This window comes from Juglans regia, chromosome 13, assembly GCF_001411555.2.
Source record: "Juglans regia cultivar Chandler chromosome 13, Walnut 2.0, whole genome shotgun sequence".
Taxonomy (NCBI): Eukaryota; Viridiplantae; Streptophyta; class Magnoliopsida; order Fagales; family Juglandaceae; genus Juglans; species Juglans regia.
Window position 1 is genome coordinate 5,086,871 of NC_049913.1, and position 14,178 is coordinate 5,101,048.

Here is a 14,178-nt window from a genome sequence, read left to right on the forward strand (position 1 = left end):
ATTATTATTGATGTGGCAAAAGCACGGTATTAAAAAGTTGTAAAAATGGTTAAATATAAGTCATTTTTCTATTATACAACTTATTCTTACAATTATTTATATAATCATGTTTTAAAATAAGCCTATTTATGTAAAATAGTGTTATTTTTATAATTTATTTTATAAAATATCCTCTCATTTAAAATATAATTATTCTATAAAAAAAATATAGTTTAATAAAATGTTATAAAAAAAATATTTTCCTTAATTAAATATGAGTTGAGAAATATTTTAATTACAAAAAAATCTCACGAGAATAAATTTACAAATTTGATATTATACGTTAAATTATAAAATTATTTAATATATTATATCAAATTAGGTCAAATTATAAAATCTTTTTATTACCAAGCGTTCCAATTGAGAACATTAATAAATATCAGGATTATTTCTGGAAAAAAATATACACGCAATTTCGGGGACACACCGATGCTGTGCTTTTTCCACGCCAATAATAATAAAAGAGTGATGCTAGAGCCACCGCTGGTGGCTCCCGCTGGAAGCCACCGCTGGCTCTAGTATGAGTTTTTTTATGTGTTTTTTTTATAATTATTTTTATATAGATGTTTTTAATAATTTTAAATATTTAAAAAAAAAATAAATTTATAATATAATTAAAAAGCACTTCTTTAATCATGAAGTAAAAAAAATTATTAAAAAATACTTCCTTAATCACGAAGTAAAATAAAAAAATAATTTTTTTTTTACTTCATAATTAAGGAAGTATTTTTTAATCATATTATAATTTTATTTATTTATTTTTTAATATTTAAAATTATTAAAAATATCTATATAAAATTAATTATAAAAAAAACACATAAAAAAATACATGATAGAGCCCAGTGGTGACTCCCAACGGGAGCCACCAGCGGTGGCTCTGTCATTTTCCATAATAAAAAGTTTCGGCATTCAAATAATCCATTTTCCCGAAAATCAAAATCCATTGTTTTAAGAGCAATGCTAGATACAGTCCCCATTTGGGGACTACAATGCAAGTTTAGGCAATTTTATCTTTAATTTTTTTAAAAATTACAAAACTATCCCTCCTGAAATGATGCTTTTTCTCATTTAAACTGGCCAAAGGAAAACGCTATTTAGCGCAGCGCATTATTCTACAATCATTTGGACTGTTTTTTTTTTTTTCATTTCAAACGTTTTATGAAGAAAAGTTCAGTTAAAAAATAATTTAAAAAAGTTCAGTTAGGAAAAGAAAATAAAAAATGAGGTAGTTGGGCAAAAATGGAGGCTGAGTAGCATAACTGCAGGGTCCACGGCGAAAATCCGTTCTTTCCTTCCGAGCTAAAAAGCTAATTAAACTTGAGCCCAGAACTCTCACCAATTAGATGTATTCAAGGCCAAGCGGTGAAGAATACGAAGAGATTTAAAGGAAAAGTGACGGCTTTGGTTGAGGGCATCAGCGATTCAGCATAGCCAAACGCTTCGACTTGGTAGGAGTCTACATTATTGTATGTTCTTGGAAAAATGTTTGTGGGTTCGGAAATCTTGAATTTTTTAGTTTCTTATTTGTCGTCCTTTTACGCTTGATTTCGTCTGGGATATCTATTCTTGCCAAATCTCGGTGTTTTTCTCCCTTAATACACTGTCATTGGATTATATCTGATTGGATTAGCTAAGGAATAATTTTATGGTTTTGAGTACAGTACCAAGCACCTACCAGTCAAACCGCCCTCTCTCTTTTCCCATTTTCTCTTTTTTGGCCCAATTTTCCTTGTTTCTCTCCCTCCTCTCCATAACTTTTATCTTACCTCTTCGCCATTTTCTCTCCGTGTTTGCTTCCAGAAATTTGTTTGTCGTTTCCTTACTGGTGGTTGTCGTCCCAGGTGCTTGAGATTTCATTTTCCCTCTCTGATTTTTCGTTTTCCTTGCTGGGCTGACTCTCTCTCTCGGTAGCAAGTGTCCTTGGGTAAAATTTCGTGCTTCTCATTTTTCATTTACTGGTAAAATGTCGACCCGAAAACCCCTGTGATTTCATTGTGTTTGGCGCCCTGAGTGCATTTACAGAGTATTTCTCAATTTAGCTTCTTACCTTTTTAGCAACCTAGCAGAACATTACTGGTGAGAACGTGATATTCTCACTGAAAATTGTTACATTTTTTTCGGTGGGAGTACTTAACGTAGTCTTCCAAATATGAACATTTTTACGGTTAATTCTTCAGTACGTATGATGCAGTTCCTATGTGGAATTATTAGGTATTGTTATTTTCAAATCGTTAGTTTTGTTTGAATATAGGTCTTTTGATGTGGACGGGTTGGGGATTGAAATAATATCATTAGAATTTCACAGCTTAAGTTGTATCATTTTTCTTTGCTCGAAGCAGGGTCGGCATGTTGAGAACTCTGGGCGGTGTAGCTCATTGACGCCATGGCCCATTTGATTTGAGAATTAATATATGTGTATCATGCGGTCTTATTATATGGATATGCATGAGATTTATATCCAAATATCGCTAGTTGATTTTATTAAGGGCAGGACTATCTGGTGGTCTTATTGTGCTTGTTTGTTCTTCTGGTTTGTTTTTTTTTTTTTTATAAGAAATTTCATTGATCGAATAAGACTAGGCAAAGCCCATGTACACAGGAACGTGCTTCTGGTTTGTGTGTAGGATGTGTATATGTGATTTTCTTGGGATTAACTGGAGAAGTGGATTGATCATTGTTTGCATTGATGAGACTGTGTTGCTGTAAATATACCATAAGAAATTATCTTGCTGTAAATATACCAGAAGAAATTATCCAGTTTGTTCCCTTGAATCTTTAATGGTTTATACATTCCTGAAACTGGATTGATGTGTGTACTGTCTTGCTGTCTTGGCAAACCTTAACCTCAAGTCCATTGTTTCATAATGCTAATGTGATATTGCTCATGAGAAGAACAAATCTGGTTTCCATTTAGGCTAAAATTACCAATAGAAGCAGATTATTAAATTACAAAATGAATTTAATCAGGTTTTTCCACTCAAGTCCTGGGTTACGTTCATTGACACACAAAATACCAACAGGAATGTAATCATGGAATTTTAGATGTGTTTAATAAAAAATTTGTAGTTATTAGCGTTAAATGACCATTTAAAACAATAATTTAATTAGAGTATGATTATTAATTAACATATGATTGGTAGAAATGCAAAATATGACAAAAATAAATTATATAAAGAAATAATAAAATATATTAAATTAATAATATTTTATTATTATATAAAGAGTAGGTGGATAATCCAACATGGGAATAGGCAAAAGGCAAAACATGTAATATTAACAAAATTGTGTCTTTGCCTTTACCTATTCCAATGCTAATGCTCAGTGTTTGAGGTTTCTCTGTGCGTCCCACATCCCTCTGTCATTGAAGTGTTGGGTGTTGTTTGTCATGTGTCAATTGCACAATAAAGGAAGAAGCTCATAAACAAGACTCTTCAAGTGAGATATGAAAGCATAAATTGATATTTCGCTTATAATTTCTACTTATAAAAAAAATATTTCGCATATGATTTCTGCTCTGGAAGGTGGACAAGTTCAACAACTAGGTTTGGGTGGATTAACTACGTTCATGATGGATGTCTTGATACTAGAGGACTCTGTAAATATCAGTTGATAGTATACAATACACAGAAGTTTATCTTTCTTAATAGGGAAATTTTCTTTTGGACATGAGTCAGCAGCACAATGTGTATTTGGTTCTCTTTGAACGAATAAATGAAAAATCCTCTCTTCGGCTTTCGTTTCATTCAATCAATGGGCTGCTAGATCCGACAAAAATGATTCTACAAACTGCCTCTAAGTTATTATTTTTTATTTTTATTTTTTCTGTTTTTCATTTTTACCCCTGCATTCCACCCTGGCCTGACTCCCCTTCCCATCCCTCCAGACCGGAGCTCACGCTAGCTTCGTCACTAGTTCCCGTCAACAGCATTGACACTGACGTTGCTGCCAGTCCACTTCTGCACTGCCAGGTATTTTATTGACACAGCCATCTCTTCTTATCTTTCATCTCTCTCTCTCTCTCTCTCCCGATTCCACTACTCCTAATTCCTAGACCCATCTGATCTTTTTGCCTCTGAGCTCATCACCAGTTCCTAAAAGGTAAGTCTTTTTCTTTCCCAGATTTTGTTTTTTGTTTTGTTTTATTTTTTATGAAAATGAAAGTGTTTTTTGGAGGGTGGGTGAATTTGCTTTGGATCCAAAGATTCGTGGATTGCGTGAATTTCCTAGCTTCGTTGTCGGAAAACTGGCTTCGAGAATGGTCGCTCCACAATCAGGAATATTGAATCAGAAACATTTTGATATGGTTGCAGAGACAGAGTAGGAAAATTGTGTCTTTTCCAAACCTTTGATATTTTATTGATTGGGGACCCGAGAAAGCAAAAAAAGACCTCCACTTGGCAAAACCCAATTCAACTGCTTTAGCTTATTTGTCTTACTTACCCACTGCTTTCTGGATAGCCAAACAGCAGGTCAAAGAATCCAGAAAGTATCAACCTTTAGACCTTTCTAAATTACTGAGAAATGCAAAATAATATGCCAACTGGCAGCGAGATGGTACAGCGCTGATGGGGGTTGGGGGTTTGGGAATGCAGGGAGACATGGGGAGCAGGGGGGCTCTGTTGGGAACAGAGGAAACGTGGGGCTGGGGGGAGGGGGAGAGAGAGAAATTGGAAAAAAAAAAAGTAGAAGATGTGGCACTGTGCTACGTTAGTTTGTCTCTAGCAGTTTTCTTCAAAGAATCGATTCATTTTCTTTTCATTAATTCCCCTTTTGCATAAGCTATTTTTTGAACTGAGACAATTCTACCGTGATCTGACCCTGAAAATTTGGAGGTTAACATGCAGGAAATCATATTTGAGAAAGCTTGTTCTCTCTCCCCCTCCCCCCCTTCATTTTTCTAATTGCTTCTTTCTGAATTTATGTTCCTTTTACTATTTGCGCATTTGGGTTTGATGGGTTTTCTTTTTATTTTATTATGAAATTTTCAGACTAATGGACTCTCGAGAAGAAATGCAGAAGGCGAAACGTTCGATTGCTCAAGTAAGATGCCAAGAGCATGAGCTTCTTGTTTGGTGCAATTTATTTACTAGGTATTTTTTAGGGTAAATGCACCTTCACCCCTGTTCTTTAATGCAGTCCTACTGATATCCTTGGCTTTATGATGGATTCGTGGAGAAAAGTATTAAATTATTGCATGGATTGGGATCATTGTTCAAATTGATAAATAAAAATATTTGTATCAGTACTTATTGTTATAGTTGCATTTCTTTTTACATAGAAAAGAATGGGATTAATTCAATTATGATATACTGGGAAATTACTTCCATCTGGCAAGAAGAAGGAAAAAAAAAAAAAAAATAGAAATCCCACAACACATTTGAAATGAAGAATAGGTGAGGGTGTAGTCTAGAACTGGTGAATAGGGAGGGTATAAAAATCAGCCCCTTCTGGGCATAAAAAACGTGACTCATTATGCTTGTTAAAGGGTTACAGTTGTAATATTGCTGGTTGAGGAGAGTAGGCTCAGAAAAAGATGATTTTAAGGATGAATCTGATTGACCTTTTTGATCCATGCCATGCACTTCTCTTCAAATGAAATACGATGTTTATTCTGGTTTCTAAGGCTGGTGCAGATTGGCAGTTTTGGGCTTCAATTCCTGTGGTGTATTCTGCATTTTATTGTCAGCATATGGTACTTTCTGTTGGAGGTAACTCATGTGGTCGAAAGTACCCTTATTTCTAGTGGACTACTGAAGAACTACAAAGCCCTTGATTTAGGCAAGCTCCGGTACCTCGCCATTGTGGTAGGAAGTGAAGAAGCTTACCAAACTGCTAAGGTCACTAAACTTTTACAGTGGCTGGAAGCAATTGGCATGAAGCATGTGTGCCTTTATGATATGGAAGGTAAGGACCCATGTGTTTAACAAGGTGGAAATTCTGGAACAATTGCTGAGTGATGATGCAAAGGTTTGTATGCAACTATTTTAATGTAAATGATGTGTATTATACCATCTTTGATGTTATAGGAGTATTAAAGAAATCAAAAGAAGCCATCTTGGAGAAAATGAGCAATACAACAGTATTTCAGGTATTATTTTCTATCTCCACAGTAAAGTTACACTTTATCCTCAGTTTGCCCCTGTTTAGTGATGGAAGTTACTCACCATATTATGATCAATATGGTTTTGATAACTTTTCTTGCCATATAAATCTTCATTTAATGCTTACTACAGCAACAGTGGGTAATTCCTAGCTTGTTTTGAAATACTTAACATAATTGTTTATTGAAAAATTTTGATGTGCATGTATGTGTATGCGCACGTATGGTGTGTATATTATTCACTAGACTGTAAATAACTTTTACCTGTTCTTTTGAATATTTAAAAGAAAAAAAAAAACCATTTTTGTGGTTATTCATTCTTGTCATGATGAAGGATAAATATATATGCATAGACATACATATAGATACAGCCCCCCTATATATATGCACGTTATAAACATAGTCAGCATTATTTGTGCCCTCAGAAAGCGTTCTCACCAAATTTAGCATTTATTGCCTACAGGAAGCTGATGAAAATGATAAGCTACTTGACCAAAAACATATGACGCTAGAATTTGCTTCATACTCTGATGGAAAGGAAGCAGTGGCTAAAGCAGCTAACTTACTTTTTGCCAAGTATTTACAATCAGCTAATTCTGGTGGAGATCCGGATGAAGAAAGAATATTTAATGAACCTCACATGAATGAGGCGCTAAGAGCTGTTGGTTTGTTCTACTTTTCAGATGTGTTCAATGGTTTAGAGGATTGATTCTATTTCGGTTTTAATTTACGAACTTTTAGTATTTATGTTTACGGACTATCAGGTAGTGGAGGACCAGAACCTGACCTCCTCTTGGTATATGGACCTGCAAGATGCCACCTAGGTTTTCCTGCATGGAGGATTCGATATACCGAGATTGTGTGAGTATTATTTCTTGTTGTAGTGTATTTTCTTTTCTGGGAGCGAATTGTGACCATTTCTGTGTTGCAGACACATGGGATCATTGAAGTCCATGAGATATGGTTCCCTAATAAAGGCCATTTACAAGTTTACCATGGTGCGCCAGAACTATGGTAAGTGGCTTTTCCTTGTGTTGTGCAATATCTATTTGAACTTAATAATATGAATGAGAACTAATGGTCAAACAAATTATTTCAAAATTTTGTTGTAAAAACTTGCACGGTTAATTTAAATTTGAACTTCTTCCACTTTGATCTGGGATAGCAATATTTTCATACAGTTTTCTAAGTGAGCTTTCTTAAATTATAAATAAATAAATAAATAAAATGACTTTGCAGTGAAGTATTTATATTTGTGAAGTTATAGAATATGATAATCCTTACTTCCTTTATTATCATAAGTTCACCAATTTATTTCATTCAGATTGGATCTGAGTAAGTACGCTGGATTGCTTTTGTTTCTGTAATATGGTCATGTGCCTTTTTTTCCCGTATTCACTATTGGTTCTTGGAATGGGGGCGGAACAGTAAAAATAGAACCATCTATTGAGTTTTATGGTGCTGGTATGTATAATTGTGTGATCTTCTTTTCTTGTTACAGGTAAGTGAGAAACTGTAGTTGGAGGTCATCATCTTGAATAAGTGGTGCCATTGAATACTGCAGGGATTCTCAAGTTTGTCCGCTTTGTATCAACTTTTGTCTTGTACATGTTGGCTGTTTTGGACACAGGATCCCATAAGTGGATATTAACATACCTTAATGCTGCTGAGAAAAAATAATATCTCTACAGCTGAACACCTCCTACACCCCCCCGCTCATGCCTGCATCATGAATAATGAGTCATCATCTTGTATTTATTTATACTACTACTCTACACTTCGTTTCTAATTCCCTATTTTTCTCTGAGGATTTTTACTATTTGTGAATAATAAAGTTACAACTATCTGATGTTATTTTTTGTGGATTTTTTTATTATTATTATTTTTTTATATTTAAACTAAGCAAAACCTATTGGTGCTGATGTGATGATGTCGGCTTTAAGTAATTGTTGTTGCCTATCTTTCATATGCTACGTGTGAGCAAACAGAGTCCAAACCTTTTGTACATAAAGTCCACTTCCAAGTGCGTGACTTTCACCACACAAATTACGAACAAGAAGCTGGAAATTAATCACCACCATAAGCTTATATTAAGGAAAAAAGAAACATGTACTATCACAGTACAGAAGCGCAAGGTCCACTATGTTACAGGTTATTGACCTTTATTCGACATCTACACAAGATACAGGAAGCAGAGCTACCCTTAGTCTAGATAGAGGCTGTTGCTGGTGTTGGTGATGGAACCCAAACAAGATGATATACCGGGAGGAAATGGCATATTGGAGAAGTCGAGCCGGGCTTGATCCCAAGTTGGCGAAAGAGAATGTGATCAGGGTCCCAATCAGACGTGTCCATGTGGCATACAGCAACTGCTTCCACCTTATGTTCATTCTCACCCCCTAGTAAAACCTTGAATATTTTGCTCCTTTCTATGAAGTGGCAGTAGAATACTTTGTAAGGGTACTGCAAGGGATGACAAGCTACCCATTTAGGAGCATAAATTTCCTCTGAAATTCTTAGAACAGAGTAATTCTGTTCCGAGACAGTTGCCACTGTGGGGTGGGTGATTGTTAGGACATCCAGGTTCGCCCATGAGCCCATGATGTTGTGTACAAAACCAAGCATGGACTCTAAAGAGGTAGCACAGTGCTTGATCTCCCCCTTGGTGGGTAGAGATTCGCACTGTTGGAGTGTGTTTTCCATGGCCTGGGCACTGGGAGAACCTGGAAGGATTGAGTAAAGTTGAAGAACGTTTGAGAGTTGGGCCATTGAGAAAGGAATGGAATCGGCTTCTTCTCTTGGCAAGAAGTGGGGAAACTCTTGGATGGGAAAGCGGAGGGGCATTGTCTTCCCCACAAATAGATCATCCATGGTGAAAAAGCCTGACTTGAATGCTTCCGAGCGATCCAGTTGGGATGATGGCTTTGCTGCCATATGATTTTCATGCACCATGCTCGACTCTTTAGAGTCTTTCCCATCTCCATATGAACTAATGTAATCTAACTCTTTCACGTCTTGCGCACTTCTATAGCCAGCAATGTAAGGGCCCTGATCACTCTTCCCTGTGTATCCAGCAATGTAATTGTCTTTTGCATACTGCCTGTTTCCGTCCCCATACTGTTTGTTTCCGTAACCAGCCCCATACTGTCTGTTTCCGTAACCAGCCTCATACTGTCTGTAACCAGCTATGTAAGGTTGGTTCATCTCTTTTTCTTGTGCCACTTCCACTTGTTGCAAGTTTTGATCGGCTACGTCCTTCACATCATTATCAATCTGGCCACACTGCAAACAAGATTACAAATTTTGATCAATTTTTTTAAGAAAACATAAACTCTTAAGTAGTGTAATGTGCAGACACGAAACAAAAACTAACATGCTTTTTGTACTGCATCCCAGAGTTTTTCAATGCTTCTTTAGCTGTTATGTAATTGTCTTTTGCATCTTTCCTGGTTCGATAACCAGCTATATACTGCCTGTTTCTGTAGCCAACTATATAGTACTGTTTGTTTCTATAACCAGCTATGTACCGTTCGTTCATCTCTTTTTGGTTATCCGCCTCCACTTTTTCCAAGTGTTTTTCAGCTACATCATTCATTCCATGAGCATGGTTCTGCTGCAAACAAAAACTCAAAGATCAGTGGTCACACTGCAATGAATCCAAATTAAGATCAACGTATTGAAGGTGCAAACTTCCAAAATGAAGCGTTATCGCAGATGCTGGAACAAAAACTTACCTGCTTTTTATTCTTCATCCCAGAGTCTTTGGAGTCTTCTTTTGTACCATAATTAGCTAGGTAAGTTTCTTCCCCATCTTGTCTGGTTCGGTAGGCAGTAATGTAATTTGCTTGTTTGCTTGTGTACCCAGCAATGTAGGGTTGGTTCATCTCTTTTTGGTTTGCCACCTCCTCTTGTTTCAAGTGTTGTTCATCTACGTCCTTCACTTCATTAGCAGGGTTCTGCTGCAAACAAAAAACTCAAAAGATCAATATATGGCCACACTGCAGGGAAATTAAGATCAACTTTAGATAACATGTAAACTTTCAAATTAATAAAGTGTGATAATCAGTTCTTGGGAATCACTAACATCCTGGGGAACGTCCTCCATCTCTGCGTATTTCGCGTCTAGATCTTTAGTATCATAAGCAGTGATGTAATTAGTGTCTTTCGCATCTTTTTTTTTTTGGTAAGCAGCTGCATAACCTGAAGCGTAACCAGACTGATCTTCCAAAATCTCTTTGGAACCGTAAGCAGATTCATAAGAATCTTTTGCAACCTTTTGAGTCCGGTAAGCAGCTGCATAACCTGACGCGTAACCCGACTGATCTTTCAAATTCTCTTTGGTACCGTAAGCAGATTCATAAGAATCTTTTGCAACATCCCTCGCTCCACTGATGTGGTCACACTGCATGCAAACAATTGATGCATAGGTAAAAACTTAAGAAATGCTTAACTTCATGATGTGAAGCTCGAGATTATGGTACAAAACACTACATGCATGCTTGCTGTCGTGAGAAATTAAGTATAAGGATTTACCCTTAAGAGCAACAGACAAAAGAGGAGGACCCCATATGCAAACCGAAGAGCCATATTCTTCCTACGAAACTGATGTCTCCACTCTCTTAGTTCAGTGTGCGAATTCTCAAGGAAACTATGCTAGCTTTTATAGCCATCTGATGGCTTTTCAAGTTGATTAAAATAGATTAAAATAACTCATCAGAATGCTGAGAGAGAGAGAGAGAGAGAGAGAGAGAATATTTTAATGACGTAGGTTTATACATACCCATGTGCCTAGAAAGGCCAAAATTGATGGTTAAAGTTAGGCATGATAATACATGACACGTCTTATTAATCTAACATTAATACTAACACGATCACGAATACAATATAATAATAACGAGTTTGGATTTAGTTTTAACGGATTTGGATCAAAATGAATTGATTCGTTAAGAAAGTTAAAATTATAATTATACCCTTATACTTAAAAGTAAAATTGTTGAGATTTTAATTTCGATATTTTTATTATTTAGATTATAATTTTGAATTTATAGTTAGTTTTATATTTTTTTTTTTATAGATATTGTGATTTTAGCATTTATAGAAAATTATGCTAAATTTAATTAGGTCAAACGGGTTAATTTCGGGTCTGTTCAACCTCTTTATATAAATGGATTAGAACGAATCGAGTCGTGTTAATCTATTTTGTTTCACTTACGGATCAAAACGAGTTGACACGACATAATTCATTATGTTAATAGGTCGTATTAAGGTTTGAGATTTTAACAGGATAAAATTAACGAGTCGTGTTCATATCTTAACACGACACATATACAACTCGATAACACGATTTGAAATCTCTAATTATAAACTTTAAAATTACTAATTGCCAGTAGACAATATTAATGTCAAAACGAGATAATTGGTACAACGTACGAGGTAACTTGGTAGAATCCCATACACTCGGCCACTTGCCCAATAATCAGAGTATTCATTCCCCTTTTCTTTTATTTTATTTTTTCCTTTTCTTTTCTTTTAAGAAGATTCATATTCCTCGATCCGAATAAAGCATCTCAAGTTGTAAAAAAAAATTGTTTTTTAACCAAAATCGAATAAAGTTGACGTAGAAAATAATATATAATTTCGCATGTGTGAATATTCTATCCACCAAATATATATGAGCAGCAAACTCTTACATATTTTATTTAATAAACAATATTTACAAAATGTACAATTTACGGGAAATGTACAATTTACTAGAAGACCGCAACCATGCATGCCCATTAATTGAGAAGGGGCGGTTACTTGCATGCATGACACCTTGTATGGGTAGATGTAATTGGGAAGAGTCGAGCCGGTTTTTGATTTGTCGAGTTCAATTTGACTCAAAATACTTGAATTTGAATTTGAGTTCGAAATTTTTATTTATTCTTTATTTGAACTTGACTCGATAAACTAAATTCTCAACTCGAACTCGAACTCGAATTATTATTTTTTTTTAATTTTTTGAATAAGATTTAATAATTAATAAATTAGATAAAATAAAATAAAAAACCTAATATTGAATTTGCACAACTAACAAATAGAACCTATATTAAATTATAAAATTTTAAAAATTTATAAATAATTAATATCTAACTAGTTGATATTTATCCATAATAATAATAATATATTATATACCTACATATATTATTAATACATACGTATAATATGATAGTATATATTTATTTCATATGTAATTCCTACATAATAGTATATGAAATTATTAAATCCTATCGACTAATTATTATGTAAATTATAAAATATAACTACCAAATATATTCAATATATAGACATAAATAATTTACTTACATATTATATATTTAATTATAAAAAAACCTTAAATCGTCTGACATCATTATATAAATTGCTAAAAAGACCTTAAAAAAACTAAATCTACATAAGTTTGGATAGTGAAATAAGAATTTCTTATTTTAGATAAAAGTTTAAAATATTATTTTTTAATATTATTAATTTATTATTATTTTGAGATTTAAAAATTTTGAATTAAAATTTAAAAAAATTAAATTTTATATAAAAATTTTAAAAAAATTATAATAATAAGATAAAATAAAAAAATAATTTTGTGTCTCACTCTGCTGGCCAAACCTGCCCATACATTGGAAGAAATTAACGGCCCGGCCTGCGAATGATCTACATAGCTCAGAGACGTGTGCCGTCCGCTATACGGCATGCTCACCCCATGAGAAACAGTGATCGACGGCTACACAGCTCTTCGATCGAACGCATATGCGTAGCTAGCTAGACGAGCGGCGCCACTCAAGCATGCATGAAAAACCGTACCACACATTATTTAATTAGGTCAAAATGATAACAAATTATTATTATTATTATATAATTGCTTAATAAACATTCATTTTGTGACCAATATTATTAATTAGGATGTGTTTAGGAACGTAACTGTTTTGAGGATTTATTTATAAATAATTTTTTATTATTTACAAATTATTTATTATTATTTATAAATTATTCTATTATTATTCACGGATGATCTGAAATACTATTAAAATTCAAACGAAACCTTAAAATCATAAAAAGATACATATAAATTGATCTATTTAATATATATAGTGTTAATAATATAACATAAATAATTAAATTTATCTTTATATTCTTTAGAAAAAGTAATAATTTCACATATGGCTGGCTGGCTAGCTAGCTAGCTATTATCAAAGGACTTAGGAGATGCATGCCTCTTTTACTAAATTTTATTTGTTTGTTGGTCGAGTACCATGCATGGCAGTAGTGAATTTAGCTGCAATCATCATATATATCATGACTCCTCTAGTTAAATTATTTACCGGGAAAATTAAGAAAAGTCCAAGCGAATGATGCTGAATCTTGGATCAAACAAATTTCAGATTAGTTTAATTGAAAGATAAAACAAAAAGATTAACATGATCGATCATGATTTCATTGATCTGTTGAATGAATCTTATCCACGGCAACGGAAAGTCAGAGACTTTTTTTATTCCTTTTCTTTTCTATTTTTAAATTAATAGCTAGATCAAACCTTATCATTACATTTTTCCAAATAAATTTAAGTGTCTACAAAATTCAAATGATTCGTTGAAGACCTTAGAAGATGTCGACGTATAACCTGCAACCACGACAAATTACTCTGTGAAGATGAACATGAACCAAGTTATATACCTCGGAATTAGAGTTAATAAATATATATATATTTTTTTTTAAATTTTTATCTTAAATTTTGTTATCCCTAATCATGCTATGCTAACTAATGTATCATATTTTTAGCATTTTTTATTTTATTTACAACAATTAACTTATAAAACAGTACAAATTAATTAATGTGTCATATCATCAATGATTGTGATTTAAAATGATAAAAGAATTAAGGATGATGACATTGATGAGTAGCATTATTTAACTAATTAATAATTGATATCAAATGATCAAATGGACGTATGAATAGTACTTAATTAATAATCTGCATGGCGTTGAGATCTCATGTATACCTGATC

At 33.8% G+C, this 14,178-nt stretch overlaps 2 protein-coding genes across 13 annotated transcripts; one reads left to right on the plus strand and one right to left on the minus strand.

Moving 5' to 3' along the window:
- The first annotated feature begins 1,238 nt into the window (after positions 1-1,238).
- LOC109012059 (dehydrodolichyl diphosphate synthase complex subunit NUS1) lies at positions 1,239-7,993 on the plus strand. 10 transcript variants are annotated; one of them, XM_035684746.1, is made up of 9 exons: positions 1,239-1,505; positions 3,923-4,007; positions 5,028-5,129; positions 5,663-5,943; positions 6,066-6,127; positions 6,603-6,804; positions 6,904-7,000; positions 7,071-7,153; positions 7,641-7,993. In XM_035684746.1, the coding sequence occupies exons 3-9, from the start codon at positions 5,032-5,034 to the stop codon at positions 7,646-7,648; spliced, it is 831 nt and encodes a 276-aa protein (XP_035540639.1). In that variant the 5' UTR covers positions 1,239-1,505; positions 3,923-4,007; positions 5,028-5,031; the 3' UTR covers positions 7,649-7,993. The 10 variants fall into 10 exon arrangements, with proteins under 10 accessions (XP_035540639.1, XP_018849044.1, XP_035540640.1 ...); XM_018993499.2 differs by having other exon boundaries at positions 1,239-1,487; XM_018993500.2 differs by having other exon boundaries at positions 1,242-1,487; positions 5,028-5,079; positions 5,673-5,943.
- Positions 7,994-8,194: 201 nt separating this feature from the next.
- Positions 8,195-10,745, minus strand: LOC109012071 (BURP domain-containing protein 9-like). Of its 3 annotated transcripts, none has more exons than XM_018993523.2 (5): positions 10,673-10,745; positions 10,224-10,541; positions 9,874-10,095; positions 9,513-9,752; positions 8,195-9,421 (listed from the first exon to the last, which is right to left on the minus strand). In XM_018993523.2, the coding sequence occupies exons 1-5, from the start codon at positions 10,724-10,726 to the stop codon at positions 8,348-8,350; spliced, it is 1,908 nt and encodes a 635-aa protein (XP_018849068.2). In that variant the 5' UTR covers positions 10,727-10,745; the 3' UTR covers positions 8,195-8,347. The 3 variants fall into 3 exon arrangements, with proteins under 3 accessions (XP_018849068.2, XP_018849067.2, XP_018849066.2); XM_018993522.2 differs by having other exon boundaries at positions 9,513-9,749; positions 9,874-10,098; XM_018993521.2 differs by having other exon boundaries at positions 9,874-10,098.
- Positions 10,746-14,178: the final 3,433 nt, after the last annotated feature.

Coding starts and splice junctions, on each gene's coding strand:
- LOC109012071 (XM_018993521.2), bottom strand. CDS start 10,726: ATGGCTCTTCGGTTTGCATATGGGGTCCTCCTCTTTTGTCTGTTGCTC. Junction 9,753..9,873: donor GGATGAAGAATAAAAAGCAG/GTAAGTTTTTGT, acceptor TTTTGTTTGCAG/CAGAACCATGCTCATGGAAT. Junction 9,422..9,512: donor GGATGCAGTACAAAAAGCAT/GTTAGTTTTTGT, acceptor TCTTGTTTGCAG/TGTGGCCAGATTGATAATGA.
- LOC109012059 (XM_035684746.1), top strand. CDS start 5,032: ATGGACTCTCGAGAAGAAATGCAGAAGGCGAAACGTTCGATTGCTCAA. Junction 5,130..5,662: donor TGGTGCAATTTATTTACTAG/GTATTTTTTAGG, acceptor CTGGTTTCTAAG/GCTGGTGCAGATTGGCAGTT. Junction 5,944..6,065: donor GTGCCTTTATGATATGGAAG/GTAAGGACCCAT, acceptor TTGATGTTATAG/GAGTATTAAAGAAATCAAAA.